This window comes from Zeugodacus cucurbitae, chromosome 3 (genome assembly GCF_028554725.1).
Source record: "Zeugodacus cucurbitae isolate PBARC_wt_2022May chromosome 3, idZeuCucr1.2, whole genome shotgun sequence".
Lineage (NCBI taxonomy): Eukaryota > Metazoa > Arthropoda > Insecta > Diptera > Tephritidae > Zeugodacus > Zeugodacus cucurbitae.
In genome coordinates, this window is record NC_071668.1 from 51,848,949 (window position 1) to 51,871,185 (window position 22,237).

The 22,237-nt window shown below is 39.3% G+C and overlaps 1 protein-coding gene across 5 annotated transcripts in view; it reads left to right on the plus strand.

The window, feature by feature from the left end:
- Slco5a1_0 (Solute carrier organic anion transporter family member 5A1) overlaps positions 1-21,662 on the plus strand; it is a 56,615-nt gene extending 34,953 nt beyond the window's left edge. For 2 of the 5 annotated variants that reach the window (XM_011191908.3, XM_011191909.3), the window contains exons 2-11: positions 8,787-9,276; positions 15,548-16,278; positions 17,510-17,974; positions 18,036-18,136; positions 18,200-18,386; positions 18,446-18,991; positions 19,064-19,478; positions 19,564-19,715; positions 19,782-19,908; positions 19,993-21,662. In XM_011191908.3, coding sequence (XP_011190210.2) covers positions 8,969-9,276; positions 15,548-16,278; positions 17,510-17,974; positions 18,036-18,136; positions 18,200-18,386; positions 18,446-18,991; positions 19,064-19,478; positions 19,564-19,715; positions 19,782-19,908; positions 19,993-21,070 — 4,110 coding nt within the window. In that variant the 5' untranslated portion in view covers positions 8,787-8,968 and the 3' untranslated portion in view covers positions 21,071-21,662. Of the gene's footprint in view, positions 1-704; positions 905-8,786; positions 9,277-12,267; positions 13,568-15,232; positions 15,419-15,547; positions 16,279-17,509; positions 17,975-18,035; positions 18,137-18,199; positions 18,387-18,445; positions 18,992-19,063; positions 19,479-19,563; positions 19,716-19,781; positions 19,909-19,992 lie in introns of those variants that run through there. The other 3 variants (XM_011191911.3, XM_011191913.3, XM_011191912.3) reach the window with 3 other exon arrangements.
- Positions 21,663-22,237: the final 575 nt, after the last annotated feature.

Consider the following 22,237-nt stretch of genomic DNA (forward strand, 5'->3'; position numbering starts at 1 on the left):
TTTTCTTTAAAACGAATTTTTAGACTGTCGGTTACATGGAAAACCCAAAAAAAAAAATTATTAAGAACAAATTAGTCTACTATTAATTCACCTTAGGAAGGGGAACAGTCCGCTTCGTCGTAATTGTTGCTGTTGGATTTTACTGAGACGATTTTATCCAAACTTGTCTGAAATCTCACTTGGTTATGTTGGGATTTATAATACCACGGGGATATTGAATACACTAAAGCTTCTCTTGAACGGACACTCACCGTCGACCGTTTTTTGTCCTGCCAAGAGAGGTATTCGCCTAAGAGAGCGTCATTTGCTCTAAAAATTTAACTTGGTGCATGAAAAAATGTCCGCTCAAGGGAGTTGTTTTTACAAGCTTAATGAGTTCGTCAAACTTGAAGTTTCAATTGTTTTGAGATGGCCTTCTAGCGGTTTCTAGCCATTATATATTAAACTAAGAAGTAGAAAATATTTTCGATACGTTTGTGGCAATATAATATATTTAAGAAATAGAAAAAATATCGAACCGACTGAGCGTTTTCTTCGCCGCCTCAATAGCTCATCGGTCAATTCGATCTCTACTTTTTTGCCCGATATACTCATCAAACTTCAGCATAACGGCATAATCTGTCGAACCAAGCAGTCGAATTAAAGTTTGTTAAACTAAAGATTTCATTGTTTTCATAAATCTTTTATACTTCAATAAATTCTTCGAAAACTATATACGTATGTATGTCAACATTATTTTCGTGAATTTCCGAGTTTTATAATTTTGTGAGAACATTATCCCACTGATATAATATACTAGGAATGGAGTTAACATGTGGCAGTTCGGCAGCCGATGTAACGAAATCATCAGGATCGTTGAGAAAGAATCGAAATTATTAAAACACGTTTTAGTGTTCATGCATATGTGAGTCTCACTGAATATACGACTAGTATTTATAAAGATTTTCTTTCTAGAATTCTGTTATCATTTACGTAAACATTTTGTAGAAATTACATTTACTTATTTTATTATATTTGCAAAACAAACTGTCAATCACAAGCTGTTATAAATCAGTGAAGGTGTCAAAGAGTTTAACTACAATATAATGAGTAAATGACAAAAGTTTGAGATACGAGTAGTCATATGATATACATTGCTCAACCTAAAGGAAAACGTAATTTTGTTGTAAAACCCTTTCGTCTCGAATATGGCTCTTTTTATGATGACTATTTTAAATTCATAATTTTGATGATTTTATTATACTCAGAGTCTAAAATTGCATTTAGCGTGCTGTGCTGAACACCAACTCCAGTACTAGGTGGCAACATGCGCCAATTGGTGTTATTTTTAAACTGTCTACCATGCCTCCCAAGTGCTCTCACTGTGCTCATGTGCTCGCACATAATTCATGTAAGTAAGCATTAATAAGCCCCCATATGCTGTATTGCTGTATATGAATATGCCTTCACTTGATTTTCTATTTCACTGCCTCCAACCGTTGCCGCCTGTACATAGTTCGTTATACCATAAGTATTTTTAATCAGCTCTCCTCCGCTCAACGCAGCTTGGCACTGTAACGCTGTAGCTTAAATTACAAATAAGTGCCTAATCATTTTTACCTACCAACGGCAAGATGGCTGGTAAAATGATCCAAAATTGACGCTCTACTTCACAATAATGTTGCATACTGTCATGCAAACACTATTCACTTACATACATACATACTATATATTTTGGCATATGTATGAACGTATGTAGACATTATTTATGTAAGAAGCGTAAAAAAACGTAATACAGTATATACATATACATATGTACCTATAAATATTAAAATTGCATTAAATGTAACGTCTCAGCCATAATAAGCGGAAAGTGTCTCCCAACAATAACTTACATACGTATGAACATATGTATGGTCGTATTAATTTATTGATAGACTAGTGGCTTAGTTTGGGGGTCGTCTGAAAATATTTAGTACATTTATACTTTCATTGAGATAAATCTAAAGCAGACGACCCTCTAATTAACTTAATTGAACGTATTATGGAATACTATATACAGTTGAACTTCCAGTTGAACTTCCAAAACTCGAACTTTTCATGCCAATTACCTTATGTAACTGGAAATTTTTACACTTTCGCAACAAAAGTTGCTAAGAAAGTATTATAGTTTTGTTCACATAACGGTTGTTTGTAAGTCATAAAACTAAACGAGTTAGATAGAGGAAATCCGGAGGTCTGTCTGTCCGCCCGTCCGTGCAACGGATCACTTGAGTAAAAATTAAGATATCTTGATACATATATTCCTTGGAACCCTGAAGAGGCAAAATCGGACTATTGCCACGCCCACAAAATGGCGAAAACCAAAAACCTAAAAAGTGTCATAACTAAGCCATAAATAAAGTTATAAAAGGAGAATTTAGTACAAAGGATCGGCCTAGTGAGGGCCATATTTGGATGTAATATTTTTGGGGAAGTGGGCGTGGCCCCGTCGACAAATAGGTTTTTTGTATATATCTCGCAAACCAATAAAGCTATATAAACTAGACTTTCTGCAATCGGTTCCCTTACGTACCCCACCACACAACATGAAAATAGTTGAAATCGGATAATAACCACTCCCACTTCCTTTACAAAGGTTAGGTTGAAAATTACTAAAAGTGCGTTAACTCATTAACGAAAATCGTCAAAAACAATAAGCTGCACTAAATTTTTGAATTCCTTCTGATTTTTTTGAATTCCCTCTGATTCGTTCACTTTATAATGCATTTAGATTACTACGGATAGTCATAGCTTTGAAGTAGTAGATAATTTCGCCCACCGTGGAACCAGCATTAACAATACCAACAGCCTCGAGAAACAACGCAGGATCACTCTTGGCAACATGGCAATTGAAAAGTAAAGTCGTCTCTCGACGAACAAAAACTAAACTGAAACGAGAAGGCAAAAGTTGTTTTCGAAAGAAAGGTTTTACGAAAAACTTATGGTCATTTGAACATTGGCAACGGCGAATACCGCAGAGGTTGGAACGAAGAGCTGTATGAGTTATACGACATTTCTTTTTTTCTTTCTATTACGAACGCATTATTTTACTATGATAAAATAATGGTCCAAAAATCTTCTTTTTCAAATTTAAACTTTCAAAGAGTTGATAGATGGCATGAGAAGCTTAATTTATGTCTGAAATGCACTCGGATGCTTGGAGTGGTAGTTCCAGGGGCGACCAGGACTTCTACTTCTCACAGAAATGCTGGTTAGAGCCATTTTGGCCAAAATGTTAGACATATTTCTTAGAAGACATGTGTAGGACAACACTTACAGAATATATTATGTTTACTAAAAGTTAACTATAAACATTTAAAGCTAGTATTTATCATTATAGAAGAAAATGTTACTGCTTAAGTTAAAAAAATATTAATATTACACAATTCATTAATATGGAAAACCGCTGACAGGCGATCAATCTGCCAGAATACTATACTGAGAAGTTTGTCTACTTTGGTTCTGACATTTATGGGGCATTAACTAGTAATATACACAATAACCGTTATAATGCGAATTAGTAATTAGCAGCAGTGTACGCTAATTGCTTGGGTGTGTTGTCGATAGCACCTCGCAATATTTTTAATTAATTTAAAGCATCCCATTACTGTTTCCTTTAAATTGCTCTGCCTAGTATTCTTCCACGTTTATTTGCGAAATTCTAAGTTACAACTAAAGATAAGCATGTAAATATATATATGTATATCTCTTTATTTGAGTTGATAGCTAAGTTAGACAAAGTTTGTTTTTGTACAATCATTGGATTTTGCGTATTTGTTTATGAATGGAAATGTAGACTTTTATGATAAAATAACAAAACATGCACAGAGTTACGCAAGTAAACAAGCAAATAGTAATACAAACAGCATACAAATATTTACATATGAGTTCAGATGTCGCTGAACAGGGTGATAAGGGAGTTGCCGTTAACATTATTTCAATAGTTCATCTTAATTTGTTAAAGAGATATAATCAATAAATTAATGTCGTAATTATACATATGTTTAGAACTTAGATCTAAATTGGTTAAAAAATAAAATTGTTTTAATATGGCCCGAAAAATTTTCATTTTGTCCATACATATGTATACCCACGACGAGGCATATAGACTGAAATGGTCCAGTTGTTAGACGAAGGTCGCATTTTACGTATCGGCATTTACTATCTCTTTTGCGATCTATACAAAATGTTATGGTTGCAAAATGTTCAGATCTATTGGTATTAGTTCTGTAAACATTGACCAAATTGACGATCCCTAATAGATCCTGAGAACTTCTAATATTTCTCAAATGCAAAAATTTTACTTTCGTAAAAAAATGTTGTTGTTGTTAACAGAGATAGATGGACGACTGCATATGGCAGAAACTGTATGGAGTTCAATGAAATAGATTAGTTCGGGTGAAAGTTCAATGAAATTTGAAACAACTCACGTAAATTAATTCTTTGTTTTATTTGCCTTTTGCGAGGTTTCATTATCTAATCACAATTTCATTTGGGCTTCTTAAGCGAAATTATTGAAAAATGGAAAATTTAGACTATCATTTGTAATTCTTAAAATTTGGTGTAGAAAATTGTAGTACTAGAATCTGGTTTATATCGGGTGATCCCAGTACTTTTTCCAATAGCCTATTTTTGATAGATCACGCGTGAGTCGTGTCATGTCATGCTATTTTTGTTCAGTATTGTTTTGCATTTCATCATGAAAAGACTTACGCCTGAACAACGTTTAAAAATTGTTCAACTTTATTACGACAATTCAATTCTGTAAAGAATGTGTTTCGGGCACTTCGCTCAACTTATGATCAACTTATTTGCCTACTGAGCATACTATTCGCAACAAGGATTGATAGTAAACGATAAAACGACTTGACGCATTTTACGTTGAGATCATAAATTGAAAGCAGACAAAATACAGCAAAATACAGCTTGAAGCCGCTCGATCTTCCCAAACTACATCGCTTCCAAGAATTTTCGATGTTTGCGAGCCAAATTCTATTTATCGATGAGGCCCATTTCTGGTCCAATTTGGGTTTTCTGTATTTTTTTTCTTAAAAAAAGTAGGGAACCTCAAAATCGATCACCCTTTAGTTCATGTATCGGATCTGTATTTTTAATAAAATAAAGTCAGAGGAAAACAGTTACTACTCATGTATGTGATTGGCGTTGCAACCGTTTAGCCGGTTATAGCCGAATCGACGATAGTGCGCCACCTGTCTCTCTCCTTCGCAGTTCGGCGCCAGTTGGAGATCCCAAGTGTAACCAGGTCGCTCTCCACCTGGTCCCTCCAACGGAGTGGAGGCCTTCCCCTTCCTCGGCTTCCTCCGGCGGGTACTGCATCGAACACTTTCAGGGCTGGAGTGTTTTCGTCCATTCGGACAACATGACCTAGCCAGCGTAGCCGCTGTCTTTTTATTCGCTGAACTATGTCAATATCGTCGTATAACTCGTACAGCTCATCGTTCCATCGTCTGCGGTATTCGCCGTTGCCAATGTTCTGAGGACCATAAATCTTGCGCAAAATTTTCCTCTCGAAAACTCCTAGTGTCGTCTCATCTGATGTTGACATCGTCCAAGCTTCTGCACCGTAAAGCAGGACGGGAATGATAAGCGACTTGTAGAGCTTGATTTTGGTTCGTCGAGAGAGGACTTTACTGTTCAATTGCCTACTCAGTCCAAAGTAGCACCTGTTGGCAAGAGTTATTCTGCGCTGGATTTCGAGGCTGACATTGTTCGTGTTGTTGATGCTGGTTCCCAGGTATACGAAATTATCTACGACCTCGAAGTTATGACTGTCAACAGTGACGTGGGAGCCAAGACGCGAATGCGCTGACTGTTTGTTTGATGACAGGAGATATTTCGTCTTGTCCTCATTCACCTCCAGACCCATTCGCTTCGCCTCCTTATCCATGCGGGAAAAAGCAGAACAAACGGCGCGGTTGTTGCTTCCGATGATATCAATATCATCGGCGTACGCCAGGAGCTGTACACTCTTGTAGAAGATTGTACCTTCTCGGTTTAGCTCTGCAGCTCTTATAATTTTTTCCAGCATCAGGTTAAAGAAGTCGCACGATAGTGAGTCACCTTGTCTGAAACCTCGTTTGGTATCGAACGGCTCGGAGAGGTCCTTCCCAATCATGACGGAGCTTTTGGTGTTGCTCAACGTCAATTTACACAGCCGTATTAGTTTTGCGGGGATACCAAATTCAGACATCGCGGCGTAAAGGCAGCTCCTTTTCGTGCTGTCGAAAGCAGCTTTAAAATCGACAAAAAGGTGGTGTGTGTCGATCCTCTTTTCTCGGGTCTTTTCCAAGATTTGGCGCATGGTGAATATCTGGTCAGTTGTCGATTTTCCAGGTCTAAAGCCACACTGATAAGGTCCAATCAGTTTGTTGACGGTGGGCTTTAGTCTTTCACACAATACGCTCGATAGAACCTTGTATGCGATATTTAGGAGGCTGATCCAATCGTCAGGCATGCTTTCTTCCGACCATATTCTGCAAAGAAGCTGATGCATGCACCTTATCAGTTCTTCGCCGCCGTATTTGAATAGTTCTGCCGGTAATCTATCGGCCCCCGCTGCTTTGTTGTTCTTCAATCGGGTAATTGCTATTCGAATTTCTTCATGGTCGGGTAATGGAACATCTGTTCCATCGTCATCGATTGGGGGATCGGGTTCGCCATCTCCTGGTGTTGTACTCTCACTGCCATTCAGCAGGTCGGAGAAGTGTTCCCTCCATAATCCCAGTATGCCCTGGACATCGGTTACCAGATTACCACCTTGGTCTCTACATGAGGATGCTCCGGTCTTGAAACCTTCGTTAAGTCGCTTCATTTTTTCATAAAATTTTCGAGCATTCCCTCTGTCTGCCAGCTTCTCAAGCTCTTCGTACTCACGCATTTCGGCCTCTTTCTTTTTTTGTCTGCAAATGCGTCTCGCTTCCCTCTTCAGCTCTCGGTATCTATCCCATCCCGCACGTGTTGTGGTCGTTTGCAATGTTGCGAGGTAGGCAGTCTGTTTTCTCTCCGCTGCGAGACGGGACTCCTCATCGTACCAGCTTGTTTTTTGTCGTTGCCGAAAACCAATTGTTTCGGCTGCAGCGGTACGCAGTGAGTTTGAGATGCCGTTCCACAGTTCCCTTATACCGAGATGCTGATGAGTGCTCTCAGAGAGCAGGAGTGCAAGTCGAGTAGAGTATTTCGTGGCTGTCTGTTGCGATTGCAGCTTTTCGACGTCGAACCTTCCGTGTGTTTGTTGACGGGCATTCTTTGCTGCACAGAGGCGGGTGCGTATCTTCGCTGCGACCAGATAATGGTCCGAGTCTATATTTGGTCCTCGGAGCGTACGCACGTCTAAAACACAGGAGACATGTCTTCCGTCTATCACAACGTGATCGATTTGGTTCCGCGTGTTTCGATCAGGAGACAGCCAAGTAGCTTGATGTATTTTCTTATGCTGGAATCTGGTACTACAGACGACCATATTTCGGGCCCCAGCGAAGTCGATCAGCCTCAGGCCGTTTGGCGATGTTTCGTCATGGAGGCTGAATTTTCCGACTGTTGTGCCAAAGACACCTTCTTTACCCACCCTGGCGTTAAAATCACCAAGCACGACTTTTACATCGTGGCGGGGGCAGCGCTCATAGGTGCGTTCTAGGCGCTCATAGAAAGCATCTTTGGTCACATCGTCCTTCTCTTCCGTTGGGGCGTGGGCGCAAATCAGCGATATGTTGAAGAACCTCGCTTTGATGCGGATTGTGGCTAGACGTTCATCCACCGGGGTGAATGCCAGGACTCTGCGACGGAGTCTCTCTCCCACCACAAATCCAACACCAAATTTGCGCTCCTTTATATGGCCGCTGTAGTAGATGTCACAAGGACCCACCTTCTTCCGTCCTTGTCCCGTCCATCGCACTTCTTGGATGGCGGTGATGTCAGCCTTAAGTCGTATGAGGACATCAACCAGCTGGGCAGAGGCACCTTCCCAATTAAGGGTCCGGACATTCCAGGTGCATGCCCTTATATCATTATCCTTAAAACGTTTGCAGGGGTCGTCATCAAAAGGGGGGTGTCTCATCCGAGGCTTTCGTAGATTTTTCATTGGGGGGTGTTTTTATGTGGTGGGTCCCAAACCCTACGCACAACCGCATAAGCGGGCTTCGCCTTCTCACTTTAGCTCGCCTTCAAACGGATGTCTGTTGGCTACCCAGAGGATACTTGGTCTAAAACCGGAAGTCGTGAGCTGCTTGAACCATGTGGAAAAGAATCGTTTCTGGCCACTCCCAAGTGAGTGACAATCAAAAACTTTCCTCACTTGCGTGAACTTCTACACATGATCCCATCCTCCAATAAGACGACTAAAAAGAGGGGCGAACGTTTCCATCAGTATTTTCTGGTGTCCTAAGTTTGATTTGTTAAGATGGTATGAAAAGAAATTACTACTTGAGCGAGAAATTATGATTCTCAGACAATACGATAGTTTCTATAAAATATTTGCAAAACTCCGCATTGGCTATCACAACCCTGTATAGCAACAGTAAGAGATAAATATTATGTAAATCATGGCAATAAACTCCTACAAACCTCAACACAATAAGATAAGTGCGAAGAAAAATAAAAAAATAACAAGATGCATGTAAATCTTGAAACAAATTAAGGCGTACTCAATAAAAGCGACACAGATTAATCGTAATTTGTATTTGTAACATTTCCTACAATTTGCACTAAAATTTTTTTCTTATTTTTTCCCCTTCAACTATTCATTTCAGACGCAGAATAATGCAATTGTGAGCAGAGTACAGCAATTGGACTGTATACGGGAAGAATGTAAATGAAAAGAGTCAACAAAACCGGCTGCTTCGCATTTCGCATTTGAATTTTTTTCCACTCAACTTCTACGTTTTTCGATGAATGCAACATTTCAACAAAGGCGACAACAACGAGTACGAGTATGACAGCCAATCGACCAGCAACGCAAACCGAGGAAAGGTTGGTGGAGCAGCAACAACAGTCACATCAACAATACACAAACACAACAAATCCAACAAACACGACTAGCGCCAATATGCCGTCGTCGACGAACACTTTAGCTTGCAACGCCAGCGCTGGCTACGATGAAGTAGAGCATTGCGCCAGCCGATACGGTGGCACAACGGCGGCACCCAATGCCGCTGGTGAGGTCGGCTGCACACATGTGGGTGAGGGTGTGTGTCGTAATCACAGCACCGCCAGCTCAACGACGCATCGCCGTGGTCACAGGTGAGTGAATTTTGGCCAAAATTGGCAAATTGTTGCGCGAATGTGTGTGTCATTAAAGAGATGCGTGGCAAAATAAGGCTTGTCAACTGGAATTTCACGCAAACTAATAATTAACCATTTGCTTAATGATGGCCAAGCGTGGCTGTGAAGTATTGAAATGACATGAAAAGTGGCGTGATAAAATGTCAAATGTAAAAGTAATTTATTTGTTTCTCACACTTACGTGGATATGTGAAGGTGTGGAAGGTCAGGAAATTGAAGTGGAAATTTGCTTGGTTATTTAATTTCATTAAGATAATTTATAATTTGGTGATTGCAAAAGCTATATGTTGGTAAACCCATCGGAGTTAGACCAAAACCTTATTTAATTGTAAACTTTTTTAAATTAAATTGTCGGATATTTTTTTTTTGTTTTTTTTTCTTATTCTCTCAGACATAACGGTTGTTTGCACCCAAAATCTAGTTGAGATACAGTGGAACTTCTTTAACTCGAATCACCATAATCCACAAAAAAATTCGAGTTAGAGAGACTTCGAGTTATAGAAATGTTCATTAAAACATACATTTTCCAAAAAGCTGTAAAATATAGATTTCCCCACAGTTTTAGTTATTTACTTCGCAATAAATTGTATTTAAATACATTAAAACATGTATTTTGTAATTTTGTTTGATCCAGTTTGCTATTGTTTAGATCTTGACTTCTATATCTCATGCCTTTGTTACACGATTTAGGAAATCTATAAGTATAAAACCATATTTTTTGTTTGTCCCCATACGATATAGAAAGACTCTTTTAAAATTGTTCCCTCATAGTAAAATTTTAAATTTTGGATAATGTCCTGGTAGAAAAGTTCGATTTATAGAAGGAAATTTTTATGAAATTTTACTTTTATTGTCACTTCAAGAGTTCGAGTTATGGAGAACTTCGAGTTATAGAAATCCGTGTTAGGGAAGGAAATTTCGGATTTTCTGCCAGTGCTGCCATGTAAGATATTACTTGAGTAAAAATTGAGATATGTTAATGAAACTTGGTACTCGAATTCCTCGGCACTCATTGGCGAGAATCGGACCATTGCTATAAAATTTATGTTGTATAATTTGCTGAAATATTTCTCCCTTGTATTTTATTATACAGTGCGAAAATTAGTGAAATAGTATATACGATGTTACTGGCCCCTTCCTCCTAATATATTAATTTTATAATTTCCACTTGAATTTATATCGTGTGTATCGGTCAATGGTAGGGACATGAAAAGGTTGGGGTCGCCTGAGCTGAACAAGCGCTGGTTAGTCCCTAACACTTGCGCAGTCGCCAGATCATTCCGGCCTAAGTAAGAATGTATAAGGTCTACGGAGCTTTCACCCTTAGCAAAGTTGATCTCTTCTTAATTGTGGGGGTTCTAACTGGCTTTCTTTCATCGGGATGCCCGGTGTTACATTAAAAATCTTAGCTGGTGCTAGCTGTAGAATTTTTCTGGAATAGGACGAGGTGGAATCATCTCATCACTTCGTTATGGAATGTCCCGTATTTGCGAGAACAAGATCAAAAATTTCTTGGATCTCACTTTTTAATCTCTTTTCCTAGATATCGAACACTGATAATGCTTGGTAATTGTGATATCAACTGATAGAGTAATTTGTTATATATGCAATTTAAACTAAAAGTGAGTGATAATTAAATTTTTTAATTAATCCATATGAAGTACCACTACATCGTCATTAGCATTGATACCTCATTTCAAACGAATATGTTTCACGAAAGTGTTAATGATACGAAGACTTTAGATTTTAAAGGGTAAATTTCTTATATTTTCAACTCCGAATCGCGCTAAAGTTATGATATTCATTTAGAAATGGGTCTGCAGCCTGAATTCAGTTAAATTGGGGATTATGGATTATTTTTTATTTATAGCGCTTTAAAATGGAAGTTTTACTTTTTAAATAAATGCATGTTTGTATGTATTTCCCCTCATCAATCATCTCATAATTCAGTCCAAAGTACCAATCAGTGATTTAACTGTTCATAAAATTTCTGCATACAGTTGATTGAAAGGCAAGAACAACAACACATTTGTAAGGAAAATATCGATTAAATTAGTTTACTTGACTTTAATAGCATTTAATAATGATATGGACAAGACGAGAGCGAAAGTTTTTTATACTACATATGTATGTATGTATGTAAGCTCTTATTTATATATCTGTATGTGAATACATACATAAGCTTATACATATGTGTATGTAATTATGTAGTTATTCGTATGCAGCGTAAGCACATCGTTGTAAGAAATTACCCGTACCAGAATGCGGTAGATTTAAAAATCTATAAGTAACTACATACATATTCATTGAGATACATGTATAAATGTATATTATATATGTATGTGAATACATGGGAAACATATGTATGTAGCAGTTGTAAAGCGCAGCGCGATTTCCGTATTATTCCAATGCCTTTTCGCTTTTACTTCAACTAAGTTAAGTTTGTAAGAGTCATCGATTACCATTCCAAAAGTAATCACATGCCTTCATATACACATGTTTATACATATATACATAGCTAGTTGCTTTTCAGTGTTATTACCTACATCTTTAGAGCACCAAAGGAACAGTGTTTGCCATTTTATGACGAACACCGCTCGTCACGATAAACAGTGGAGCAATTTATGCAAATTTCTGCTCAATTTTTTTGATTATTTTAAATAAATAATGTGTCCAAAAAAATGCTTTAGATGAAGCTAATTGTCCATCAATGTATTTCATTAGATATCTTTAGGTATAGTGAGATATCTATGAGGCTCCCAGGATGAAAGCTAGTAGTTTCCATAGACTACAAATGTTAAAATTGTTTTGAAATTTTAAATAAAATAAATTTTTTTCCTCGATTGCACAAGTTTCGCCTGACAGAGGTTAAAATTTTTTGAAAGTCATATCATTAGTCAATTGCATTAAAATATTTGCGTTAAGCTCGAAGTGCTTAGTCGATACATAATGGTCTCTTAAATCATACTCAGGAATTTTTACTTGATATCAATAAGGTCTGACTAACTGTCCGAAGCAGATATCACAGACTTCGAGCAACCAACCAATCAAATATGTATATTTTGGATATTCAGATAAGAAGACGCACTCTTCTATCGTGAGAGTACATTTGAATGCGTTCTCTCTCCAAAATATAGTCGAATAGATTTCCATTTCGGTGTTGCCATATTAACATTTTTTGCTCGAGTCTAATTTAAATTTGGCAGATTCTCTCCAGAAAGTTTGATAAGTGGTAAAGCTATATTATTTTAGTGATCCAATATGACGTAAAGAGCTATAAATTAAGTAGTGAATTGCGAATTCAAATTTTCAATGATTTTCTTACCTATCGATGTGTTTCTTAAAGTTACAGTATGAATTGATGGACCCGTCAGCTGAAAGGCGTCAAAACCACTTAGTTTTTGTGTTATCACAGTGGAGCGATGACAACCTTTTTTGCCTCATGGTTGTGAGGCTCCATCTAGGGACTATAGGAATATATACATTTCTTTGAGGACGATTTTAGACACCACCTTCCTTCGAATGTTTGACTGTTATACTGTTTTCTGTAATGAAAATTTGTTCAGGTTTTTTACCACAATATCCCACTATGCGGCATTAAAGCTCATTGGACTACTAAAGCTACTACATTCGAACTCCAATTACATGAATGCCATGCATGGTTGAATGAAACAAAGAAAATGGTGAATAAAAGATGAGAAGGTAGAACAAACATGCCACACGTGCTAAAACTGCAAGGCAGGTGATTTGGACGCCAGTATATTGAGGCTATACTACCAAGCAGGCAGACGAGCCTTTAGCCGACTAGCAGACAGGCGAGCAGGCGTGGTATGACCAACGACGTAGACGACTCAGCAACACCAACCAACTATAGTCAAAGCAGTCAGCGAGCCAACTCGAAGCGCTTCATTGATTTAGTTAGCAAATGAGTATCGGCCGTGCGAGTTGCGAGAGTTCCACGTGCTACCAAGTTGGCTCCGCTCGAAAAGAACACGAAACAAATATATATTTTTGGAATTGTTTATTTTTCAAACGTTGTTGGAATTGAAATATGCGGTTAATGGTTTTTTTTTTTAACTTTATGTTGTTGTTATTTGTAAATGGTGTTTTGTGTTTTTGTTGAGTGCGAGTTCATAAATGTGGCCGTTTATATTTTTTCGTATAAGTGCGCTTAAGTTGCTAACGATGACCAACTGTTAGTGGGACTATGCGACTGCGGCGGACGCTGAAATGTTAGAGCATCGTGCAAGTAAGTCATTTAGTCAGTGAGTGAATGCGTTTGAAGTGAATGCACATCAATGAGACAAATACATAATGGTGTAACTATGTGAACTCGTAAATGTCTATGTGTATGCATTGGTGTTTTGGTTTTCATAACGTATCCATTGATAGTTATGGAATCACGGATGCCGTTGTCATGCCATTGCCATACTGCTGAAAGCGTTAAGAACTGAACTTGACACTTTGGCCTTCGGTTGACATGACGTTTGACCTCATGGGGAGTTACCGCACACATGCAACCACAGTAGAAATGTATATTTGTATGTATACATACCGCTAACAGTGACTGCAAATAATTTCCAACTAAAAATAACAACAATCACTCTAAAGGGGGCAAAGCATACTAGTTTTTAAAGTACTAAAGGATGAGTGCTGCGGTGTGATCCTAAAACCGCTTTAGTGTTACTCACTATCTGAATATACGATTTATATCACCAGAATTTTTTCTATATTTCCCCTATTAATATTTAAACGGCAAATCGGTAAATCACTCATAATTTTTCGGTAGAGTTTGAATCTTTTCGTCTCGAAATCTCTCATAAAGATAATGGAAGAAAATGGCCGCGGCTACGACTCAGATGGCCCATCAGTTGAGTCCAATTTTCGATGACTCGTTCGAGTATTTCGACTGTTAACTGGCGAATTACACGCGTGATGTTTTGCTCCAAGGACTGAAACGAAGCGTGATTGTCCGCAAAGACTTTAGATTTTACATATCTCCACAGGAAAAGTCTAACGGTGTGACATTTCACGATCTTGTTGGCCATTCGGCTGGTCCAAAACGTGAAATTATTTGCTCACCGAAGTGTTCTCTATCGAGAAATCCAAACCCAATGTCGCCGAGATTACGAGCTTAAGAAAGTCGGTTATCAAGGACCGATGATTGCACCGGGCCATAAATAACACAAAACCGTTATTTTTTTCTTGATGAAATGGCACTGCGTGCTGTACGTTGAAAACGTTAATCAGTCGTAAGTTTTTCTATAATGAACTGTCTTGGATAGGCATTAAACCTATATCAACCGTCATTCGCGGTACTTTTTGTCGATAAACAACTCTCGTAACTCATTTTTCTCGAGAGAGTTCTTTCGTAATGTATCCTTATGTAGTACTTGTATTGCCTTTTTCATTATTTTCAAAAAAAAAAAATTATCAACCGATTAATTTTTGGAGTTACTGTGCCTCGAGCGAATGCACTCATAAATCTACAAACAGCAGGTACGTTCACACGTGTCCTTCAGCGACGCTTGGCTTTCCCCTTTTTTTCAAGTATCGTGCCTTTTCTATTTACAACCGTTTTTTGGAGAGAGTTCTGTTTTTGTCATTATCCTTCAGCAAAGGCCTGTCAGTAATCGTTTTCCAATACGGCAACGTACTGACAAACGAACACATGTTTTTTTGCCAAACAAAAGAAGTCGGCACTAAGTGAACGGGGGGTTTATACTTATAGGTGGAACTTACATAAATAAGTAAATATGCGGGCAGGCCGACTAATAGTAGCTGGCTGGCACACGTGTTTGCCGTGAGAACTTGACAATATTTTCTGTCAGTACAACTGCACTTAAGATACCGATACCCTATAGTTTTGTGGGTTTGTGCCTATATACTGCACCCCTGTAAAACAACCCATCTCTCAATTACATTCTTGTACATGTCATTTTGAAGTTTCAAAATCATTGAAGTGTTTTTAGAAAATAATCAATACTCGAATTTGCATAGAAATCAAATGTTTTTTATGTCCGGCTAAATGCGCATAACACCATTGGAATTACGAAAAACACCCGCACATTAAAACGAAAATGGATTATCGCACGCAACGGTATAATGATTAGTTTCCGATGAATACCAATACTTTTTTGTACACTTCTACCGCCCACCCACCATACACATGTTTAGCTCCATACAAATGTACATATATCTAAGCGATTGATTTCTTCTGCTCTTCCAGGCGCCAGGAGTCCATGTACCAGATGACGGGCCTTTACTCCGAGACGAATACGAGCGGCGATGACAGCAGTGTGGACGCTGCCATACAAGACTCTCAGGTCAACTTGGGCGAACTGGTCAGTTGCAGCGCCGCTGCGGCGCCTGGCGTCAATAATCTGTGCGCCAATGCAGCGTCGCGCTCCACCTGCAACTGCCACAACCAGCATTATCATCACCCACCAACACATCAGAACAATCATCTGCATCACCCACACGCGCATAACCAATGCCAACAGCCGGCGGTGTGCAGCGGTTGTTGCAATGAGATTCTGGCGAAAAGTCACAGCCGTCAGCCATCGGCTAGCGCTGCTGTGGGTGCAAGCAATGTCGTTGGCACCGCCATTAATAATAATGCAACGACGCCGGCTGCCATGCTATACGAATCGGAGTATGATGACGATGACGAATTGCAGTCACGCGATTGTGGTATTCTCAATTATCGGCCGGGTCGTATACAGAAATTTGCACGCATCAAAGTGTTCGTGCTGCTGCTTTCGATTTTAGTCACACTACAGCAGGCATTGAGTTCCGGTTATATAAATTCAGTGATAACAACGATTGAGAAACGCTTCGAGATACCCTCAAGTTATTCTGGCCTGATAGCGTCCAGCTATGAGATTGGCAATGTGATAACTGTAATTTTTGTGAGCTATTTAGGTAGTCGACGTCACATACCCGTATGGATTGGTATAGGTTAGTATTCTTTATTTTAATTTATTAAATTCCTTTATTCCTTTAACAAACGCGGAAATATAGATTGACTACCGATTGTGGAAGAGAGATATCATACTTATGAGAGCCGCTCTTTGAACGCTTACTAGGTTTTCCACTAGTGACCCCTTTTCAACTGACCTCTACCACGCTTGTACCCCATAGAACATTATAGGCTTAAATATAGTTTCATATAGCCAGAGAATCGATGGCTCCTCTGCAGCAATACAACAGGCAACCGAGGCCGTCTTTTCTCTCTCTTCGATGTTAGATTTCCATTAGAGCTTTTTGGTCAGGATACGTCCTAAGTTCTTAACTCTGTCCGCCGGACTGATACTAGTTCCCCCATCGATGACAAGGACGCCCCCATTATTTTGTACCTCCTAGTGTATAGAACTAGTTCAGTCTTTCTAAGATTTACAGAAAGGTCAAATTCTTAAGCCCATTTTGTTCTGACATCGAGATATCTTTGCGTAAAATCATACACGGTACCTACAAACTTTCCCTCAACTATAAGAGTTACGTCGTCTGTATAGGCTAACCCCTGGCAGCCTCTTATTTATCCCACTAGGCTACTCCGCCACGATCGTTTTATTGCAGACAAGAAACAAGATGCTTAAGGTTACATTCATTCCCGAACCTATTCAGAGCTCCGGCAGTAATTTATTGGAAGCTTCCTAACATCTGAGCCATCGATTTAATGTATTTTATAATATGTGTCACCTTTCTAAAGCGAATTTCGGGTATCCAATTGAATTCTCGACCTGAAAAACATATGGAAGATAAGTTTGAAACACTCAATAACAATATAACTATTATCTTGTTTAATTAGATTTTTACCAGAAAAAATCGAAAGCTCTTAGGTCATCCATCATTAACCTATTTTTTTTTAAGATACCTGCAAGCATTAGTTATACTAGAGGTTTTGAATATTTTGGGGGCTGTGTATCGGGAATTTTAAACACTATTTTTCACATGTTCTGGTAGAAAGTGAATGCGTTCTCTTTAATATCTTTCTAACCGTTCACCCTATCGGTCGAATAAAAAGGATGTTTGAGGCGGAACCAATAGAAAAAGGTATAGATTGTTTCTAATAGTGTATTTGGATAGGTCTCGAGGCCTATCAGTCAATTGGACATATCATTATAATATTATGCCTTAATACTCGGCCATTATACTAACAAAGGTATTACGATAATTTCATAAATTCCAGGTGCCGCCATAATGGGCATTGGCTCATTGGTTTTCATGGTGCCACACTTTACCGGCGAACCGAATCCCGGTGTCACAATTATGAATGATTCAAGTGATAATATATGTCGCAGTGCATTGGTACGTGATCAAGATATGGACTTAGGTAGACTATCGAGTGGACTCTCCAATCCACCATTGGCGCCGCATACGTTACGCGAAGATAACTGTCTCGAAGGCAAGTTGTCAACATTCGGGCCGGTGCTATTGTTTGTCATAGCACAGTTGCTGCTCGGTTGCGGTGGTAGTCCACTCTTCACACTCGGCACCACATATGTGGACGATCATGTGAAAACGGAGAGCTCATCAATGTACATAGGTTGTATGTATAGTATGGCCGCATTTGGACCGGTACTGGGATTTTTACTCGGCGCCTACTTGCTGTCCTTTCACATGGACTCACTGTCATCCACAATTATATCGATAAGTATGTGAGGAGGTGTAAGAGTTGTAGTAAATTTGCTTAATTCTTTTTCGATTTTTTGTAGATCCAGGTGATCGTCGCTGGGTTGGCATGTGGTGGGGTGGTTTCCTGCTTTGCGGGGTTTTGCTGCTTATCGTGGCCGTGCCGTTCTTCTCCTTTCCAAAAGTAAACCTGTACCACCAATAGTCAATACATCGTACTAACTTTATGTTACTTGAAATTCCACAGGTGCTCACTACCGAAAAGAAGAAAATACGCAAGAGCTCTGTTATGCAACCAGCAGTGCCTAACAATTCCAATAGTCTTCCACGTGGCACCGATCCGGCAGGCAAAGTAAAAAAAGAAATAGTGGCTGTGAGCGCGAAGGAAGACGACGAACCGCGTGTGGATACCGGTTATGGCAAGGACATCAAAGGTTAGCTCACACTTTATTTAAATAATGAACATTTTATTTATATATACGACATTTTCTAGACATACCACAATCAATGTTGCGTCTCGTCACAAATCCCGTGTATATTGTTACTTGCTTGGGTGCCTGTATGGAACTGTGGATCGTGTCTGGCTTTGTTGTGTTCCTACCCAAATACTTAGAGACCCAATTTAGTGTGGGCAAAAGTCAAGCGAGTGTTTTTACTGGTTCCATAGCCGTACCGGGTGCTTGTATTGGCATCTTCATAGGCGGCTGCATATTGAAACGTTTCCAGTTGAAACCCAAAGGCGCCGTACAGTTTGTCATCATCTCGAACGCCATCTGCCTTGCGCTCTATGCAATGCTATTTTTCCTCGGTTGCGATAATCTGAAAATGGCTGGCACCACAATACCATACTACCGGAGCGCCAAACACGGTGTGATTGAACCATTCCAAGTCAATCTCACGGCAGCCTGCAATTTCGGCTGTGAATGCCTGACCACAGATGTCGAACCGGTGTGTGGCAATAATGGTCTGACTTACTTCAGTCCCTGCCATGCAGGCTGTACCGCTTTCTCATCCACATCCAACTACACCAACTGTGCTTGTGCGTATTTTATCTAGCTGTTTATGTTTATAGTCTCTTTAATTTTCATTGTTTATTTTCGACATTACGCAGGTGTTCACTCGAATATATCGAGCAGCATTTATATGGGCGCCGGTGGCAGTCAAGCTCAAGCGTTAAACGCCAACGAAGATTTTGCCGAAGTTACTGTGGTTCCTGTTGCCACTGCCGGCCCATGCGCCACGCCCTGTCGCACCATCTATCCTTTCCTCATATTGCTCTTCTTCATGACTTTCATTGTGGCATCGACGCAAATGCCGCTGCTGATGATTGTCTTGCGCTCCGTGTCGGAGGAGGAGCGTTCCTTTGCGCTCGGCATGCAATTCGTTATATTCCGTTTGTTCGGTTACATACCGGCGCCCATTCTATTTGGTAACCTAATCGATTCGACATGCTTACTATGGAAATCGACATGCGGCGAGAAGGGTGGCCGTTGTTTGATCTATGACATTGAGAAGTTCAGATACAAGTAAGCCTTTTTTGATAGTCTATTTTATATGAAATTCCAAAATCTAAAACAATTTACAAAAAAACTATTGATTTTTTGATTTCAGATATGTGGGACTCTGCGCCACAGTTAAAATCGTCGCACTCGTAATATTTATTGCCGATTGGTGGTTGGTAAGAAGAAGGAAACAATTGGAGAAACTGAAGCCTATCAACGCAAACGATCCGATCATCGGTTCCATTATCAGTTTGGATAAACGTAAGTGGTTTTGAAAACATTATAATATAAGGGAATGGTTTTAATTATTTTTAACATACCACACAGTATTTGAGGAAAAGTTGATGACCAACGAGACGAATCCGCAATATGGCAGCAATGGTGAAATTATATTGACTTCAGATGTGCTGCGGCACTCGCGAAATGATTCACGCAACATACAGTTAGAATATGGGTTAGTATTAACTGACATATTTATATTATCTTTTAAAAAGCTCGTACTGACATACATTTCTCCTCGCTCGCTCTCACTCTGCAGCTATGACAAGTGCAATAATGCCGTCAACTCTACGGGTCTGTCGACACCGCAAACGAAATCGAAGAAGCATTTCCGCAGCGCATCTTGTGACGTCAAAATGATACGCAGCTTCTCGAAGGAGCAAAATATTGCGCCTGGCACTGCCTCGACGGAAGGTGGCATGCATGAGCCCATTAAAATCAAGAGCTTAAAACGGTTTCAAACGCATTCCCGCAATAATTCCAGTGATTTAAATAGCGATTTCCGTAATAAACTCACACATTCGCGCACAAATTCACGCGACGACGCCGGCGCGCTCAACATACGTTACATACAAAATCAGCTGAAACCGCAGGAGGATGAAGAGGACGATGATGAGCTAACCACTGGTTGTGGACACTTCGTGAAGAAGCATGCACGCAATCATTCCTACGATCAGATTTATATGCCCAATAATATACGCTTCGATGCGGACTTCTTCCGCAATCATCACAACAACAAGAACAAGAATGTGAATGTGTTGAAGAATGTAATGAACAGGGAGGAGCAACGTGTGAAGAATTCGAATGAAACAGAGGCAGCTGCAGCAGCGGCGCTGGCCGCAACGGCGGTCAGTTCACGCGGACACTCACGCAACAATTCCAAGGACTTGAATGTACGCACAGCCGCCGCAACAACAACAGCCAGCAATAATAGCAATACAACAGCACCGGTGGGAGTGAGTGCCGGCGGTGTTGTAGGCGCTGCGCACAATGTCGCTGAGGCGGCTTTAAGTATACTACGCCATCGGCGCACCAACTCCAAAGACTTGAATTACACGCTCTGCACCAACAACGAGCGCAATGAGCACGGCAGCAGCACGGCTTGCAGTAGCAATGCGTCAACGCCAGCGCATGTCAGTGGTGGTGGCGGCGTGGCGGCCGCTTTGCATTTGAAGCATGCACATGCGCGCAAGGTCTCCCATCATAAGATACAAATCGACGATGAGCGCAACGAGTTGATCAGTGCGTCACGCGACGATGAGGACGACTCAAATGCAGAGGAGGCGCAAAATGCCAGCAGTGCGACAAATCGCAAAGATATAGAAGCATTGCGCTAATTTGTTGCAGACGCGCGCTGAAGCTTTTAATATTACAAGGAATGCACTAGAGTCCTGAGGAGCGGTAGGATCGCACTAAAACGCAAATTTAACACAAAATGTACACACAAACAACTACGAAACTGCACTTATCGCTTAAGTTCGCAAAGGCGCGTGCGCTCGCGCGTCTTGGAAAAGTCATTCCCTTCAAGCAGTGGTTTATTTCAATTTTGTTTCACGAAAATGTTGTCGACGTAAAGCGTACTTAAATTATTCTATTTTTGGTGCAACAGTGGACGCCTACACACATACATACATAAATAATTTCAATTTTTAACTATTCAATGTATTTAGGTATCGCCAAGCGATTTTTATTGAAATTCAACACATTTTTATTTACTTGTATAAACCCGTAGGAGAAGAATGTTTGTAAATCTTATTTTGAAAAAAAAAAAAACAAAAACAACACTAATAATAATTTGCGCAACAGCTTATTTGTATTTGTATATATAGATTAAAAATAGTGCATAGAACAATGTTATGCTACACATATTTTAATGTAAACGTCAAAAGAAAATTAGAAGAAATAAAATTTATTATTTCTATAAACGTATACATATATATTTAGATGTATTTGTATGATTACTTAGTTACGTTAAACTGCGGTTATCGGACGCCTTTAGACTATATTTAAAAATATTTGATTTCTCATAATTCTTTCAACGATTAAAAGCCCATGACTTATGCATGTGTTCGTAGTAATAAATATTTTTATTTATTAATAAGTGGACTTGTGTTAAATCCAGAATGACACATTTAGTCAAAGGGAGTCTTTTTCTCACTTTAAATGCAATTTTTGGAAATGCTTTCTAAGGAAATAGCAAAAAAAGGCTGCTTTTAGTGGCTTTTTTCGATTATGACTTTGCAATATTTTGTTAAACCAATTAAATAAATTTAATTAGCAATATTTTTCATTAAAAACGAACATGTATAATAAAATATACCACCACTATTGACCGCATTGGCAGTATTAGATTTTAATTTAATTTTGAATATTCGTAAATGTGTTGAAGTGATTGATATGCATATATATGTACATGCAAATGTTTAAACATAAACGCAATTACATATGAATATATACATAGATTTATGTATATAAAAATGAAAATTTCAATTTGCTGAATAAAA